The sequence below is a fragment of the Vigna radiata genome, unplaced genomic scaffold, assembly GCF_000741045.1.
Source record: "Vigna radiata var. radiata cultivar VC1973A unplaced genomic scaffold, Vradiata_ver6 scaffold_265, whole genome shotgun sequence".
Classification (NCBI taxonomy): Eukaryota; Viridiplantae; Streptophyta; class Magnoliopsida; order Fabales; family Fabaceae; genus Vigna; species Vigna radiata.
The window spans coordinates 320229-338786 of record NW_014543983.1 but is presented as its reverse complement, the minus strand read 5'-3'; the positions used below and the strand labels follow the sequence as shown (position 1 = coordinate 338786).

Genomic DNA, 18558 nt, shown 5'->3' with positions numbered 1-18558 from the left:
TAGATGAAAAATGGAAGAAGAATGGAAAAGCAAACCCTAGAAAAGATGAAAAGGAGCCTAAACATCCAAGAGATCCTCTCCAGAGAGCAAAATTAGGTCTGACCGTTTTCCCTTGTCAAACGAATGACTCTGAACTCGTAGTAGGGGTATATATAGGTGAGGAGCGCGTCAGAAAATGGGCCCAAGTCCAGCGAGCCACCGTCGGGCAGTTTAAGTGAGCCGCTCGGCGGTTTGCCACAAATCGCCCTACTGCCCGGCGACAATCGCCACCGCCGGGCGGTTTCCCTGAGGTCCGCCCAGCGTCAATCGCCATGCCTTCTCCTCGTCCTGGACCGCCCGGCGGCACACTTAAACCGCCAGCGTCAACTCTTCAAATCTTCATTTTTCTACTCTTTTCTTGAGTCAACGACCAGTATCTTCAACTCCATTCTTTGGTTTTCTCAAATTAGCTACAAAACAATGCAAAACAAGCATAAAATCGCTAAAAACAACTTTTGACTCTCTCCAAACTCATTTATTGAGTTTTGCTTGATTCTAAGCTCATTCCAAGTAGTAAAGGGTGTAATTTGGTCTAAATTGATATGTGAAAATAACTATTTTTCAACCTTCATCAGATGCACATGTTACGACTGGATGAAATGAGAAACGGTGATTGATGGTTGATTTACGTTGTTGCTGGAAGAAATTTACGACTTTCAATTTTTTTTCTCTTCATTCATATTAAGGCGCTTTTGCATTTAAAGTGATTCAGTTGGAACGTTTTTTTTTTCTAGGAGGGACACGGTGAAGGAAAAATACAAAACGGTGATTGAAGATTGACGGTAATTGGCTGGGATATGCATATATGCTGCTGCTACAACTATTTAGTTTAATCAAGCATTCTTAAATTAGATTTTAATCCCTGCACCGTTGCTTATTTAGTCTTTTAAATTGGAGAAATGGTATAGCATATGGTCACGGGTGCATCCAGATCTTTTCTCTCTTTTAGATTCATTTGATCCCTTTATTATATAAAAAAAATGGTGTCTTGGGTGAAGCAATTGTTGAAGAAAAACGGTGACTGATTGGGAGAAATGGGTACAGCTTAATGTAGGTGAGGTCACGACACATTGAAGGTGCAACACGTGATGGCCTAAATATGATGGGAAAGAAGAGCACTCTTTTATCCTATTTCACNAAGGTGCAACACGTGATGGCCTAAATATGATGGGAAAGAAGAGCACTCTTTTATCCTATTTCACTTGGTACAAGCCACGGTCCAGATGCATAAATTGTTGCCTAGTTACTATTTACGTGATTTTCAATCCCACTTTCTTTTACTATTCAAGTGTTTTTTTTTTACATTGGTACCATGATGAATTGCTTTTAATGTTTAACTTACTTGTTTCCTTTTAATAGCTTTACTCATGTTTAAATAATTGTTTGTACAATGTTGGGGTCTAGTATTTTATTTTGTCTTCATGTTGTCTAGTATTTGTGGTAGAGATAATTTGATTGTCATGTTAGCTTACGTTAGTTGGTTGGTCATTAATAAAATTGCTTTGTTTCCTTGAGATTTATCAGATTGTCTTTATGTTTATTCTGCTCTGCCTGGCACTCTATGAAATCTGACTGTGTTCTTGCAACGGGTATAGGCTTAGTTGCCTAATCGATGTCAATTCTTCGCTTAATTGATTAGACTATATGGTGGATGACTGATTAAATTTGTGCATTACATTCGCTTAGTCTGTAATTTTGAAGACTGAATTAGCCTTCGCTTAGTTGGGTGATTCGTGTCGGATTTGGATTAGAGTAGTGTGTACTTGTCATTAATCTGTGATTAGAAGCATAGTGATTGAGCTAATGACCGACCATTTTCATTCTGTCTTTGAACTAGTTTTTACATCTGTGTTTGCAATTCCCTTTTTACATTTCTGTTACATCCGTGTTTTAATTTAGTTTATGCACATTCACAAACTTTTCACAAAACCCCCCACTACGTGTGAGACCTAATTCCTGAACCACATTTGGTCCTTGAGAGACGACCTAGGAGTCACTTCCTAGTCTATACTGCATTCTTTTATGCACATTAAATTTTGCATGGGGCGCGACTCCCATCAAAATTTTGGCGTTGTTGCCGAGGAACAACGATTCGGTTTTACGTCCTCTGTTGTGTTAATGTGTGTTGTCTTGTCTTATGTTGTGAGTGTGATGTTTTGTTTTGTGTGTTCGTCATTGTGTTTTGCAGTTAGGTAGCTTTAGTTGCATATTTTCATTGCATTCTTCTTTTCCCCCTTCTTTCCCATGTCTACTTATTTTGGTTATGTGGATATTGTTTCTTCTGCCTGTACCTATGATTATGATTCTTCTATTGATTTCTATGTTGAGAACAGTAAGGATCCTCCTCCATCTCATGAGAGTGATCCTAGGGAGCCGTTTCCACTTGATAAGGAGGATGTTCGTTGTGTTTTCGACACTGGACTGATAGATTTGCTGCCTAGGTTTCATGGTTTTGCAGGTGAATGCCCACGTAGACATTTGGAGGAGTTCTACACATTATGCTCTTTAATGAAACCTCCAGATGTCCCAGATGAAGACATGTTTTTAAGGGCATTTCCGCATTCATTACAAGAAGCAGCTAGGGATTGACTGTATTGTCTTCCTCTAGGATCCATCACTGCTTGGGAAGATCTTAGCATACGTTCTTGGATAAATTCTTCCCTGCTCAGTATGGTCACAATAACGATCCTGGATGGAATGACCCTAGCTTGGGATGGTATGATGCTCCACAGCAATATCAACCATCTCCGAATTCTTGTATGCCTTCTCCACCTATTCAGGAACCACAACAGTTGCAGTTTCATGAGCCTGCCCATTCTTCATCAATTGCTGGTAAGAAATTGGAAAGCAAGCTTGATTCTCTTGTGAGTTTGGTGACACAAATGGCATCCAACTAGAGACCAGCATCTCCATCTGCATCTGTTGCACGACTGTGTGCTATATGTCCTTCTAGTGACCATTATATAGATGCATGTCCTTCTTTGCAACACCCTGTCACTCATGATGAGCCTCAAGCTTATGCTACCAACATCTATAATGACAGGCAACCACAGTAGAAAAATCAGAGGCAACAACAACAACGAAAGGCACCTGCCAAATCTCCTACTTCTTCTGAGCCTACATTGAAGGAGTTGTGGAGGCAGATGGTCGCGCAGTGCATCGAGGATTAGTCTCAATTTTTAGAGGGATCACCATTGCATACAGTTCCAATTCTTGATGATGTCAGTGTCATCCACATAGGAGATGGGGAGCAGAGCCACGAGCTTACTACTGCGCCATCTACTTCCCCACCCTCATATGCCTTCCCTCTTACACTTGAGGATGCAGTTGCTCATTCTGCTGTTATTGGTGAGATGAATCATGAATCAGCACAGGTTTTCTCTAAACTTGAAATTCCACTTGCTTTGCCTAAGTTGTTTATGAATTTAAATATTCTTGATTCTACTGCAGATTCACATGTTAGTGATGATTTTGATATAGAAACTGTGAAAACTGAAGATGCTTTAGACTTAGAATTAAATTTTGATCTTTCACAGTTTTCTGAAAATTTTAAATGTAATTGTGAAGCTAGTTCTTGCTCTATTTGTGTTGAGATCAATTCTGTGATACAACCAGCTTCTAACTTTATGATTGATGATACTAACTGTGAATCTGATGAAAATGTTGAGGAACAGGCACATATGAGCACCACTTTTGAGATAGGTAGACCACTTTCACCTTCCACCACTTTAGCCACATCTAGGGAAGTGGAGGTAAACATACCTGAGATAGATTTTGTTGTTGATGATTATGCTGATGATGGGTATGTTGATGATTGTATTGTTGATGAGCATGCTTTTAGTTCTCCCTCTCTACATGATGAGAAACAACTTTTTCCATTTTGTCTGAATGTTTGTTCTCCATGCACTGAACATGAATCTGAGCCTATTGTTGATATTGATTCTAAATTTGAACTTGATTCATGTTCCGAGGCTATATCTGAGGTTCAGCCTCTTACACTGAGATTGGGTGTTATACCCCTGCATGTTATTTCTTTGGAACCACATTGCACTAACTATGTTGTAGGAGGTACATATGAATTTGACCAACACACACCCATGGTGGAAGACAACGGTGCCGACAATTTGAAGATTAATAGGCACCAGCTGAACTTGCTCATCAACAATCATTTCTTCTTAGATCCAGTTGTGGAGGATATCTCCCTTCTCAATCAAATCTGGAGGATGAAGCAGTTCTTCCTCAACACCTCCTTGCTGAATCTGATGGTGGAAGACATCTCCCTGAAAGTCCAAAATTGGCAACTGCCACCATGATCAGGGGAGTTTTTCTTTTCCCTTCTCCTCCTTTTCCCACTTGTATTGCACTTTTCCATGGTCTGTTGACTGTTATGGTTGCGATCTTATGCTTGTGACACATTGAGGACACTATGTAGTTTAAATGTGGTCTATTGGGGGAGATTATGATTTTTCTTTGATTAATTTATGTTTTCTGTGTTAAATTTTTTGTTTTCTAGGTAGTTTTTATTGTGTCTTGTGTACAGTTTTGCATGTTTTTCTTGATTTCTGGACTTTGTTTAGGTTGTCAGTTTTTCCTTCACTTCATTGATACTCTGATTTATTGGAAATCCTTGCTTTTCTTTGCTTGGAAAGATGATTATGATGTTTGAGAGGGTGATTGATTGTGACAGAAATACCCTGCGTGAGAATTGAGCCACTTGATATTCTTTCTAGTGTGTGATGTCTCTTGATTGCTTGCACATATGCTTTGGCTTGACTCTTTTTGATAATTCTTGATGGATATGCATGTTTGAAAGTGATTAAGGCAGTTTTTTTGTTGAGCCTCTCTAGCCAGATGAGCCTACCCTATTTTGATCCTTTGATAGCCCCTTTGAACCTATGCTTTCCCCATTTCTTTGTTTTGAAGCTTATACACTAGCCCTAAGTGAAAAACCATGATTACCTTAACCTTAGGGAATTTTGGAGCTTCGGAAGTGTTTTGGGAATAAGTGTGGTCTCTTGGGATATTCAGATGAATTGGCTAGTTGGTTCTTCTTCTTGTTTTGTTTTGTAAATATGTTGTGTATCGTGTCTCTTAGAGTTGTGTTCTGAGAAGAGAGAAAAGAAAAGAGACAAGATGAAAAACAAATACAGAAAAATGAGGAAAATAAAAAAAAAAATTGTGTGAATAATGGAGTCAAGAAGAGGATTGAATTAGAGGTTTTGGGTGTGTTTGAATGTGTTTACACTTGTCCCCCATTGCTCCTCTATTTCCCTTTGGTTTGTAACTTCTCATCCATATCATATCCTCCCTTGTCCTTGGCCCCATTGAATCCATAAAAGACATTTTGATTTGAACATGCATATGTGTTTGAATGTTGATATTAGAGACTTGCTAAGACTGTTTGTTGCTTGCTTTCTTGAGTGCATTGAGTTGAATTTGTTTACCCTAGACACTTGAGATAAACACTGATAGTGTGCATCTGTGAGGTTCTGTTGCTTTTTTCTTTGATTCTGTGTGGATACTGTCTACTACTTTTCCTTGTCTAGATTTCTTGAGGACTGTAATTCTGTTTGTTTGTTTCATTGTGAGTCTTTGTTTTCTGTCTGTTGAGTCTGTGTCAATTCCCTGATGTCTGTTGAACTGTTCCTTGATTTGCGTCTTGATTTTGCCCAGGAGTGAAAAAGACTAAGTGTGGTCTATTTTGATGAGTCAATATTTTATTGATTTCACTTAGCTTATTGTACGGAATTTAATCAGGGAATTGTGCTTAAATGTTCGGTATTTTCCCGTTTCTGCTAATTGTGCTTAAGTTGACCGGAAATTCTAATTTTAATTAATTTGAATTTTCTGAGCTAATTATTTGCATTTTTAATTGCAAGGAAAATTTTGGAGATATATTTTGGAGCATTGGGAGGAGACAAAATAATTCAAGACTCTCAAATTAGACATTTTAAATTTTAGTTGTATTGTAAATTTAGTTGTTTAAAACTTTTTAGACAAACTCTTTGCATCTTGGGCCAATTTTGGAAAAATGTGGTTGGGCCCAAAATTGTAGGACACTTGACCTAGGGTTTACCTTTATTTTTAGGGTGGACCCCACCCTTATTTTGGAGACACATTCACACTCCTAAAAGCTAGCAGCCGTCACACTTAAAAAAAATTGAATATTCTCGGTTGGACGTTTTCTTATGGAGAGTTTTGGAAAGTTTACTATGCTATGGGATTTTGGATGAATTTTATAAGTACTTTCAATTTCAATTTCTTTTATTTACNTCTCTATTGAACAATTTGTCCTGATGCGGTGCTGGAATCAAGGCATGTTTTTAATTTTCATGTAATTAGCAATTGGGATGCACATGTTACGACTGGATGAAATGAGAAACGGTGATTGATGATTGATTTACGTTGCTGCTGGAAGAAATTTACGACTTTCAATTTTTTTTCTCTTCATTCATATTGAGGCGCTGTTGCATTTAAAGTGATTTAGCTGGAACGTTTTTTTTTCTTGGAGGCGCATGGTGAAGGAAAAATACAAAACGGTGATTGAAGGTTCACGGTGATTGGCTGGGAAAAGCATATATGCTTCTGCTGCACATCCAGAAATTTCTTTTACCGTTGCAGCTGTTTAGTTTAATCAAGCATTCTTAAATTAGATTTTAATCCCTGCACTGTTGCTTATTTAGTCTTTTAAATTGGAGAAATGGTACAGCATATGGTCACGGGTGCATCCAGATCTTTTCTCTCTTTTAGATTCATTTGATCCCTTTATTATATAAAAAAGGTGGTGTCTTGGGTGGAGCAATTGTTGAAGAAAAACGGTGACTGATTGGGAGAAATGGTTGTAGCTTAATGTAGGTGAGGTCACGACACATTGAAGGTGCAACACGTGATGGCCTAAATATGATGGGAAAGAAGAGCACTCTTTTATCCTATTTCACTTGGTACAAGCCACGGTCCAGATGCATAAATGGTTGCCTAGTTACTATTTACGTGATTTTCAATCCCACTTTCTTTTACTATTCATGTGTTTTTTTTTACATTGGTACCATGATGAATTGCTTTTAATGTTTACCTTACTTGTTGCCTTTTAATAACTTTACTCATGTTTAAATAATTGTCTGTACAATGTTGGGGTGTAGTATTTTATTTTGTGTTCATGTTGTCTAGTATTTGTAGTAGAGATAATTTGACTGTCATGTTAACTTAGGTTAGTTGGTTAGTCATTAATAAAATTGCTTTGTTTCCTTGAGATTTATCGGACTGTCTTTATGTTTATTCTGCTCTGCCTGGCACTCTATGAAATTTGACTGTGTTCTTGCAACGTGTATACACTTAGTTTCCTAATCGGTGTCAATTCTTCGCTTAGTTGATTAGACTATATGGTGGATGATTGATTAAATTTGTGCATTGCATTCGCTTAGTCTGTAATTTTGAAGACCGAATTAGCCTTCGCTTAGTTGGGTGATTCGTGTCGGATTTGGATTAGAGTAGTGTGTACTTGTCATTGATCTGTGATTGGAAGCATAGTGATTGAGTTAATGACCGACCATTTTCATTCTGTCTTTGAACTAGTTTTTACATCTGTGTTTGCAATTCCGTTTTACATTTCTGTTACATCCGTGTTTTAATTTAGTTTATCCGCATTCACAAACTTTTCACAAAACCCCCCACTACGTGTGAGACCTAATTCCTGAACCACATTTGGTCCTTGAGAGAGGACCTAGGAGTCACTTCTTAGTCTATACTACATTCTTTTATGCACATTAAATTTTGCATGGGGTGCGACTCCGATCAAAGATGCATTACTCTACAAACCTAGAAAGCAAGAGTGCAATTCAGGTTAATGAAGTGGAGTGTAAGCTACCTGGTGAGAATTCTAATGTGGTAATTGGTGAGCTAATAACACATGTTTACTCTAAAGTTAGCATTCCAATTAATTTCTCTAAAGTTCACATAAATGTTAATGTTTTTGATCTGTTGAACACTGAATTCATAAAACTTGTTTTGAATATTGATAATCTGATGCCTGTACATGCTGTTATTTGTGATTCAGCTTTTGAAATTGAGCATATTGATATATCTCTTGATGTTTCAGATTCATGCCATGATTTTGATATTGTTTCATTTGAGGACAACTTTTCAGAGTATGTTGATGCACCTATTATATTCTTGGGAATTGGTGAGGTTGTTTTTGATGAAACAATCCAACTTGAATTTGACTCTAATCTCGCCATTGGTTTATATGAAATGTGCCCTGCTATCAATCATTTGCATGCTTTACCTTATGTGTCTGATATTTCTGAGCATTCTAAGCTGCTAGACACAATTTTTGCTTTGCATCGACACCTACTGATGGGTGTTTTGAATTAAATGCAATACTTTCTGATGACCTATTTGAGGATTTTATGAGTGATTATGATGTAACTCTTGATAAAGCTGCATTGTTTGATGCTTCACTTGTGCAATTGGACTTTGCAGTTGACACACTTATTGCAGACACTGATTTCAAGAGAACTACAGAGACAAAGGAAGTCCTGGTTGATGCAAGAAGTGTAAAGGTCTGGAACACACGCAATCATCAGCAAATGCAAGAGGAGTTCTGGCTACTGCAATTAAACACTTGGAACGTGTAGAACCAGCAGCTGAAAGCATAGAATGGAGAGTTGAGTTTGTTGTAGAGCAGAGTTGAGAAAGAGCATCTCAATGCAACCTTGGAGGCACTGAAAAAAGTGGATGAGCAAAATGGAAAAAAACCAATAAGCCAATTCCTCACTTTTCTCTTTAATTGTAGTTTTAGATTTTTATTAGTAATGTACATAGTCTTAACTAGCATAGTAAATAATAGGATAAATAATATGCTATTTTTCATAAAAATTAAAAAGATTAATTTTGATTTGTTGCCCATTTGAACATATTTTCCTTTTCTTTTAGCTTTGTAGTTTTAGCTTTAAGCTTTTCAGTTTTGTTATGTATATTTCTTGTTCAAATTTGTGTTTTCTCAATTCCATTTTTGTATAATTCTGATTTTGTTTAAGCTGTAAATACTTGTTTCTTGTGTTCTTTTAATAGATTTTGTTTTTATTTTGATTCTTTTCCTTTTAAATTTCAATATAATATCTTTTCCCCACCTTGTTAGTTAATAGTTAGTAGTAATTAGAAAATAAAAGCAAGATTTAACTATACACTTTAAGCTTAATTTTAGTTGAGTCCTTGGATTGATCCTTGGTTGACCCTTATATTACATTAGTGGGGAAACTGAGTTTGTTGGCTTTGATGCGACTAAAAGCGAGTTTAACAAGAAATCAATTCACATAAACGATTAGGCCTAAGAGTCCCTTGGGAAACGATATCCGGACTTACTGTCTATTATTACTTTATATGATTCGGTAAACTTACTAGAGTGTTAACAGGCTTGAATGTTCCTATTAATAATGTTGATGAAGAGGAGCATGATGTGTTACAAGATGAGAGTCTGGGTGATGTACCTAAGCTACCTCAAGTTAAACCCAAAAGATCTAACAGGCCAAAACAACCTTCTATGATGTACTCTACCAATAAGTATGTGAGGTTGACTAATGAGGGATAACCTGAATGTTATAAGGAGGCCATTGAGAGTGAAAAAAAAAAGAAAACATGATGAGATGAAATCTCTGTATGATAATCACACTTATGACTTGGTGAATTTTCCTAAGGGTAAGAGAGTCTTAGAGAATAGGTGGATTTTCAAGGTGAAGTAAGAGAACAATTCTACGTCTCCTAGATACAAAGCTAGATTAGTGGGGAAAGACTTCAGACAAAGAAAGGGTGTTGACTTGAATGAGATTTTCTCACCTGTGGTGAGGATGACATCCATTAGAATTGTGCTAAGTTTAGATGTTACTCTAGATTTGGAGGTTGAGCAGATGGATGTGAAGACAAGTTTCTTTCATGGTGATTTGGAGGAAGAGATTTACATGAAGCAACCTGATGGTTTTCTTGTTGAAGGCAAGGAAGACTATGCATGTAGGCTACGAAAAAGCCTATATGGTTTAAAGCAGGCTTCAAGGCAGTGGTATAAGAAATTTGCGTTTGTTATATGAGAACAAGACTGCAAGAAGACTACCTCTGACTATTGTGGTTTAGTCAAGAAATCCTTTGAGAATGATTTCATTATCCTATTGTTGTATGTTGATAACATGCTTATTGTTAGGAAAAATGTGAGCTACTAAAAAGATTCTTGGTATTAGTATCACTCGTGATAGAAAATAGAAGAAACTTTGGCTATCACAAAAGCACCACGTTCAGAAGGTGTTGCAAAGATTCCAAATGGAAAACGCTAAAGTTGTAAGTACTCCTCTTGCTACTCATTTTAAGTTGAGTGTTAAACAAAGTCCTTCAAATGAAGCTGAGAAGATAACATGAGCAAAGTTCCTTAAGTTTCTACGGTGGGTAATTTGATGTATGCAATGGTATTGCACATGTTGTTGGTACAGTTAGTGAATTTTTGTCAAATCCAGGTAGGGAGCATTGGATTACTGTGAAATGGATTTTGAGGTATCTTCGTGGTACTAGTGGTTTAAGGCTTTGTTTTGGAGTGATAAGCCTTGGTGGGTTACTCAGATTCATATATAGTTGGAGACATTGATTCTAGAAAGTCCACTTCAAGCTATTTGGTTTAATTTGCAGGGCGAGCCTTGACTTGAGAATCAAAGTTGCAAAAGTGTGTAGTGTTGTCTACTATTGAGGTAGAATTCATTGCACTTACTAAAATGTGTAAGGAGTTGTTATGGGTAAAGAACTTCTTGTAGGAGTTTGGTTTTGCGCAAGGCAAATACTTGTTGTATTGTGATAGTCAAAGTGCTATCCATCTTGGTAAGAATCCAACTTTTCATTCTAAATCTAAATATATTGATGTGAAGTATCATTGAATATGTGATGTTTTGGATGCTAAGTTGTTGGAGTTAGCTAAAGTTCATATAAATGATAGTGGTATTGATATGATGACCAAATATCTCCACATAGTTGTAAGGGGGAAATTTGTTAGGTTATTGGATTCCCTTCCTATGTGGAGAATAAGCACAAATAATGTGAACCACTATGTCTCACTTTGCTTTAGTGGAGATGATTCATATTAGTAGGGCACATAAGAGTCTTTCCTGTATAACACAAAGTATGCACCAATGTTTTCATTGTTATGAAGTCGTTCACCGTTGGATCAGACTGATATTTGGACAATGGGTTCCAAACGTATGGATCTTCATTCTGACGGTTCGGATCGTCAATCAGAGGTCTAGTTTTGGAGAAAACAACTTCACACCAATAATATGTCTTGGAGATTTTTCATTTTCTTTGTTCTCATTTGTAAGCATTTGTGCTTAGTTAGTTTGACTAATTGAAAACACCATTTGGTATTTTTATTGGAGACTTTTTTGTTCCTATTATTGATCATAGTGGATTTTTCTTTGGTGTGGATGACTTGTGATTTTTACCCTTGCATTGAGGGGTTTTCCATGTTAAAATTGTTGATGTCTCTTTATGTTTTAAATTCTGTTTATGCCCTATTCATTTTTTGTGCTCCTCGCAGATTCTCGCAAAATGAAAAATTGAATTTTCGCTATGTTATTATTCTTTGTTGAGTTGTTATTGTTTTTGACTCTTTTTTCCATTAAGGTGCCCAAGAGATAACATATGAATTTTTCTGAATACTTATTTACTGAAGAAGCTAGTCATTAGTGGGGCAGTATGAGAATTTTATTAGAGGAAAGTAGGAAAACTATCATTTAAAAGATATTTAAGAAGTTTTGTACAAAATATTTTCTTGATAGTGTAAAGTTTGCTAAAAAGATAAAATTCTCACCGTTCATCCAAGGAGAAATAATTGTATGCGAAAAGGTTTAAATATCTGATTCAATTTCATACTTTAGCCTCTGTTCGCTTGGGGGTATTTCCTGTAGCAGAAGATTTGAACGGATGGAATTGCGAGATGCGTTGTGTTCGTTTAAGAGAATTTGCGTTGATTTACGCTGATTCTTATCAGCTGATTTACGGGATGGTAGTGAAAAATGCATCCCGCTATTATGAGAGGATTTGTGCTGATTTGTATTACAAAGACTGTAATGCCCCTCTACTTTCAGTTGAATTCCAACATTAAAAAAAGCTTTTGAAACATAAAAATAAAAAGGTTTAATAGGTTCGGAGGTCCCTATATTTGGAGGTTTGTTTCAATTGGGTCCTCCAATTTTTGAAGTGATCAATTAGGTCCCTACTTTCTATTAAATGCAGTTAACGCCGTGAAGTTTTTGAACATGTGGCACGTTGACGTTTCCAGGTGGCATCGTTTCAAGTGCATAGGTGGATTATAAAAGGGTGAAATCCCTAAATTAAAAGGGATTTCACCCTTTTATAGTCCACCTATGCACTTGAAACGGTGTCACCTGGAAGCGTCAGCGTGCCACATGTTCAAAAACTTCACGGCGTTAACTGCATCTAACGGAAATACTTTTATTGATTCAAATTGACAAAATTAAGGACCTAATTGATCACTTTCAAAATTAAAGGATCTAATTGAAATAAACTCACAAATATAGGGATCTGCGAACTTATTAAACCAAATAAAAATTAAATAAGTAGACAGTGTCCATAGACAAAGCGAAGGAACACTGTGCTTTCACGAGAGTTTGTATTGCAGCCATGTGATGACCCATTATCCACTGTCTCGGCATGCACTTCTTTCTTTTCCACCATGCTTTTGCAGCCCTTTGCAGTGGCGAGATTCTCTGTTTGACAACACCATTCACTGCCATGGACTGCAAAGGAGAGAATCCTGGCATAGTTTGAATTTGAAAACAAAGCTTTTGACCAGAAAGCCCATTAATAACACGGTGCTTGGTAGATAAGTTTGGTGTGTATTAACTGATGCGTGTTTACATGAGAGATTCAGTTTGAGAACTCCATGCGCGAGTTTGTGTGGTGAACGTTTTGGCTTGGCGACGACGAGCAGAGGTGAGGTATTGTTTCTCTCCATTTTTCATGTGTTGTTACAGGTACATCTGAGCACTGCCATGCATGGGAGGAGGAAGAACGATGTTGATGATGAAGAACGGTGTTGATGATGATGACAGAGACATGCAGAACACGCCATGGAAGAAGGGATTGAAGATGCAGTGAAGCGTCTGTATCCGGATCGAAGACGCTGGTATCCGGATCCAGCATGGTGAAGGAGTTGCAGAGGAGCCATATCCGAATACAAGGTGGCCGTATCCGGATCCACCTTCTTCAACAATTTGCATGCCAGGCATATCCGGATCGCGCTGCAGGGACATGTGGTATCCGGATCTAGGCAACACAGAATGCCATTTTTTGAGGTTGTGCCGGCGTCGTTTTCCGGTTGGGTGTGCTGTTATGGTGCGTTCCTTCGTCCGTCCAGCTGAGGTCGACCATGTGAAGCTTCGTCCATGGAAGAGATGGTGGCTATGGTGTTGACGAGAACGACGCAGATGATTGCAGCTATGGCTTCTTTCCGGTTGCACTGTGTGGTTGGCGGTGGCTTCCTTCCTTCCTCAGTCCCGACAGCTAGCTTAGGACAATGGTCGTGCCTTCCTTCGTGCATGGGTGGCATGGAGCGAGACGATGCAGGTAGGTTACGATGGTTTGCGATTGGCATGGAGGGAGAAGATGCAGATGTGTGGCATGGAGAAGAAGACGACCAACGTTTGTGCAGTGGAGGACAGGGTGATGGGTATGGAGGTGGAGAGGAGGAGGACGACGGTTGTCTGGAATTTTAAGGCAACGTTTTGGAATGATATCAGAGTACCCCGAGAGTAACATGGACTTCAACATTTGCTTTTATTTTGCAGCAGACTAACCATAACCATTTGTATGTTTTGCAGGTTTTTATAACCAAAAGGTGCATCTGGTCAGCTACAAGTTTTTGGTAAGCGACTAAGGATGTTAGTCATTCAGATTTGTACTAAACATAGTGATTTGTTTGTGCACTTTGAATTGTTCAAAAAATTTTGACATGAACTGCATGTAGTTCATGGTTTCCGTGGTGAGAATAACACCATTTTCTGTTATGTGCAGAAGTGTTTTGGGTCTTTGTCGTGGTTTCTGGAATTGGTCATCTTCCAAAAGAGGCATTTCTTGGTATAAAATTGTCAAAGATATTGTACAAAATTTTGAATATATTTTAAACCATCCTATACAATGTTGTAACATATTTCTGTAATTTTTTTTTACAGGTTGGTTTTGGTATTGTGAGTAATTTTATTTCAATATTAGCAAGTGAAAGTAGTATCTTATTTGGATATCAGTGTCACTGCCAGCTGAGTATTGCAAGAAATCTTGCTTCTAATCTTGCTTCAAAGCTTCATAAGTGACTTCAAGAGGTACGTTTGATATTACGTTATTTAATTAATAAGAATGAATGTGTGATTTTTGTTGTTCATGTATGTATTTTGTTTAATTATTATATGAATTGCATGAATATTTATAATTAGGATGTGATTGTATGAATATATGAATTTAATGATATTGTGTTTATAAAGTTTTGTTTAAGTTGTGAAATTGTATGTATTTGGTTAAGTAAATATAGATGGAAGAAGAATTAGATTTATGAAAATATAATGTATTATGTTTATTGTTTTTTTGTAACATATTATATCAATATATAATGTACTATGTTTATGTAATGTAATAATGTATTAATGTATAATATTTATTTAATGTATAAACTAGTATAATAATTATTTATTATATCAACATATGATGTATGAATGTATGAATGAGGTTTGTTTAATGAATATATGAATGTATGATTTTAATTATAGTATGTATATTTGGTTAAGTAAATATAGATGGAAGAAGAATTAGATTTATCATCTTTGGAGCCTGAAGATATAGATGATGACGTGCTTGGCGTAGATTTCAATATTATATCAATTATACGAAGACACTTAGAAATAACCACTACTTTAGCTGCGGTAACAATGTTATGCATTGTTGCACACGCGTTGAGTATTTTGGAAATGTACTGGAGTGATTCCAGTAGTGTAAGTATTTCCCTACCAGAAAGAGATCGTCGTAGGGAGAAATTAATGTCATATCTAGTGCACACAAATCGGGCTCGCGACATTATTAGGATGGGTCTAGAGGCATTTATTAAACTTTGTGAAAGAGTAAGATCAACTGGGTTAGTTAAAGACGCCATTCGGTCGACAGTGGAGCAACAAGTGGCTCAATTTCTTCATATGGCCATAATGTTAAGAATCGAAGTGTAGGTTTTTTCTTCCATCGATCGGGCTCGACGGTTAGCAGACACTTCCACAATGTCTTGGGTGCAGTTATAAGTTTGGAATCTGAATTTCTTATTCAACCCTCGGGAAATGAGGTTCAACCATATATCTTCAACAACAATCGATTTTACCCGTACTTTAAGGTACTGATTTAAAAACATTTGTACATGTTGTTAGATGAAAGAATTATGACAATTTTAGACTTTTATCATCTCTTCCTATTTGTATGTTCAGGATTGTTTAGGGGCCATAGACGGTACTCATGTTCGTGTCAAGGTGCCAAGATCTGATGCTCCGAGATTTCGAGGAAGAAAAGATTGGCCAACTCAAAATGTGTTCGCCGCGTGTGATTTTGACATGAAATTCACATACGTTCTTGCTGGGTGGGAAGGCACTGCATCGGATTCAAGAATTTTAAAAAATGCTCTTGATCGAGATGATCCGTTGGTTATACCGCAAGGTTAGTGTGTACATTGCGAAGTTGATGACTAAATGCCTATATATGTTAGCAAGGACTAAATAGTTCTACATGTTCAAAATTGTAGGAAAATACTACCTCGGTGATGCTGGATTTATGTTGAAAAGCACTGTTTTGACTCCATATAGAGGCGTCAGATATCACCTTAAGGAATATACACGCAGAGGACCACAAAATGCACGCGAGTTGTTTAATCATCAACATTCATCCTTGAGAAATGTTATTGAAAGAACTTTTGGGGTGTTGAAAAAAAGATTCCCTATCATTGCAAGTGGCATTGAACCACACTACGATTTGGAGACGATGACAGAGATTATCTTAGCATGTTGTATCTTACACAACTTCCTTCCTAGTGTGGATCATGATGACTCATTACTTGATGAAGTTGATAATGAGTTCAATGAAAGAGAAGAGCATAATGTTTCATCGTCTCAAGTTAGGGAAGAGGATCATAGGATGGGTAGTAGTATTAGGGATGCCATAGCGGATCATATGTGGCGAGATTATCAGAACTCTTAGTTGTTTTACTTTTATTGTATTTGTTTGCCTATTTGCTGTTTGTTGTATGACAATGAAATTATATTATGGATGTTTAATCTTAAATTCTAACTATTTTGTTTATAAAGTAGGTCAACAATGAATAGAGGTAAGACAATCGCCACTGAGTCCTCTGTTCCAACCAGAGAGTTCATGAAATGGACTGAGGACATGGACGCATGTCTGCTTCACTGTATGATTGAGGAATCAAGAATCGGTAATAGGGTTGATGGGAGTTGGACATCCCAAGCGTATACTAACATTGTTGATCATTTACATGTCTCTGGGTATGTTGCCATTACAAAAAATAATGTTAAAAACCGTCAGAAAGTCTTGAAAGATAAATGGCGTGAGGTTCATGACCTCTTTTCTGGATTAAGCGACTTTGCTTGGAACCCCATTACTATGCGATTTGATGCGGAGGACGAGGTTTGGATGGACCTCATTCAGGTATATTAAAATAAATACAAAGTGCAACATATATTTTTATATATGAAAATATGTAAAAATCTATTTTTAATGTTTATTGTGCAGTCGAGGCCAACTGCCGCAAAGTGGAGAGTGAACAGTATCCGCCATTACGATTTAATGGTGGAGTTATGGGCTGCGGATCGAGCTACAGGGAGTGCTGTTAGGACAGCTCGTCAAATACGTCGAGGGCGGGATGCGCCTCGTGTTAATGTTGATCTCAACCATAATGTTGAGTACACTCCTGAGTAGCCTGACTGGATGGGTTATAGAGACCCAACTCCCCCATCACCTCCTCCCTCTGTTGATGAATATAGTACAGGTGGGACTCAATCTGTGCCTTCAGTCCCATCCGGTGGGACTTCATCTTCAAGAGGTTCGAAAAGGAAGGCACCTACAGCGGATGTTCTTGAAGCCCAATTTGAGAAGTTCACTACCAGCTTGGACGGTTTCACCAATGTCCTGAGTTCATAAAATGTTCATTTTGGTACTATTTCTAATGCAGCCGTGGAGCAGGTAACAACTATGAAAGAACGGAATGAAATACTACGTCGTACCACAAACTACACCTACACTGAAGCTGACATTTATAATATGCTGAGTGGTATGAACATAGCTGATGAATCTTTGTTGGACCAATGCTATGACTACTTATGTGAAAAGCCCAAATGTGTGAAGAAGTTGATGGGACTTCCACCACACAAACGGTGGAATAAATTATGTCAAATGAAGTCCCGTGGTGAACTTTAGGCTTGGTTATCTAACTACTTCTGATAATGATCTTTATTATGTCATGTACTTGGAATGTATTTATGAATTTCTGATTTGGATGTATGACTATTTGACATTATTGTTATGGTATTTATGTAATGGTTTGACTTTGCTTTTCGATCATTTCTTATTATCAATACTTTGTTATCAATAACCTTGTTATTCTACACATGATGTTTTGTTGAAGAAATTCTTAAATGGCCTATTCATCAACCAAAAGGCCTAGAAAAAGCCGCAAAGGAAAAGAAACTCAAAATGTGGCAGAAGATGCAGTTGATATAAGAGCATTTGATGAAGAACAATTAGATCAGCGTCGTTTTTGCAGTCACAGCCATCAAATGGAAAACTATGCAGCTGATTTCTACACTAGGAATATTGTTCTTCCAAAAATAATGAATTTCGAATCATTTGCCGGTTCAGGATTACTTTTCCAACATAATCTTCTATTTCAAGGGGTGGTGGAATTTCTTACATTGCAGGGACCCTTTTATCCANACTTAATCAAAGTTTTTTACTCAAATCTGAAGATTTCTGGAAATGGATATTTGATGAGTGAGGTGAACAAAAGAAGAATTAGATTGAAACCTGTTGATTGGTTGAATGTTGCTAATATGAAATATNAGNGNCAAAAGTTGTCTTTTTCAAATATCCCAGATGACTTTCACTATGATCGGGAGATGGCAGTAGCTACTATGGTTAGACCAGAAATGCAGGGTCAACATGTTAAAACAGTTGGGTGTTTGAATATTAATGATAGACTTCTGCATTATGTTATTGTGCACATGCTGACTCCACGACCTGCAAATTTTGCAAAGGTATTGCAAGAGGATATCTTCATGATATGGCTGATTAAAAATAATGTAGCTCTCAATTGGCCTCATCACGTCATGCAACATATGCTTAAATGCAAGGCCAGTGACACACCCCTACCATATGGTGTCCTCATCACACAGATAATGCAATATTGTGGAGTACATGTTGATGGTGATGCCA

General features: G+C 37.3%; 2 protein-coding genes across 2 annotated transcripts; both read left to right on the top strand.

The window, feature by feature from the left end:
• The first annotated feature begins 14873 nt into the window (after positions 1-14873).
• On the top strand, positions 14874-16308 carry LOC106755150 (protein ALP1-like). Its single transcript, XM_014637253.1, has 3 exons — positions 14874-15068; positions 15546-15771; positions 15857-16308. Exons 1-3 carry the CDS (start codon positions 14874-14876, stop codon positions 16306-16308), a joined length of 873 nt encoding a protein of 290 aa, XP_014492739.1.
• Positions 16309-16425: 117 nt separating this feature from the next.
• LOC106755149 lies at positions 16426-17046 on the top strand. The gene is made up of 2 exons (XM_014637252.1): positions 16426-16776; positions 16861-17046. The coding sequence occupies exons 1-2, from the start codon at positions 16426-16428 to the stop codon at positions 17044-17046; spliced, it is 537 nt and encodes a 178-aa protein (XP_014492738.1).
• The last annotated feature ends 1512 nt before the right edge of the window (positions 17047-18558 follow it).

What these genes read in the sequence shown, in the direction of transcription:
- LOC106755150 (XM_014637253.1), top strand. Translation starts at nt 14,874, where the DNA reads ATGGAAGAAGAATTAGATTTATCATCTTTGGAGCCTGAAGATATAGAT. An exon ending in ACTGGAGTGATTCCAGTAGT is followed by an intron (nt 15,069 to 15,545) that starts GTAAGTATTTCC and finishes TTGTATGTTCAG; the next exon opens with GATTGTTTAGGGGCCATAGA. An exon ending in TCCGTTGGTTATACCGCAAG is followed by an intron (nt 15,772 to 15,856) that starts GTTAGTGTGTAC and finishes TCAAAATTGTAG; the next exon opens with GAAAATACTACCTCGGTGAT.
- LOC106755149 (XM_014637252.1), top strand. Translation starts at nt 16,426, where the DNA reads ATGAATAGAGGTAAGACAATCGCCACTGAGTCCTCTGTTCCAACCAGA. An exon ending in TTTGGATGGACCTCATTCAG is followed by an intron (nt 16,777 to 16,860) that starts GTATATTAAAAT and finishes TTTATTGTGCAG; the next exon opens with TCGAGGCCAACTGCCGCAAA.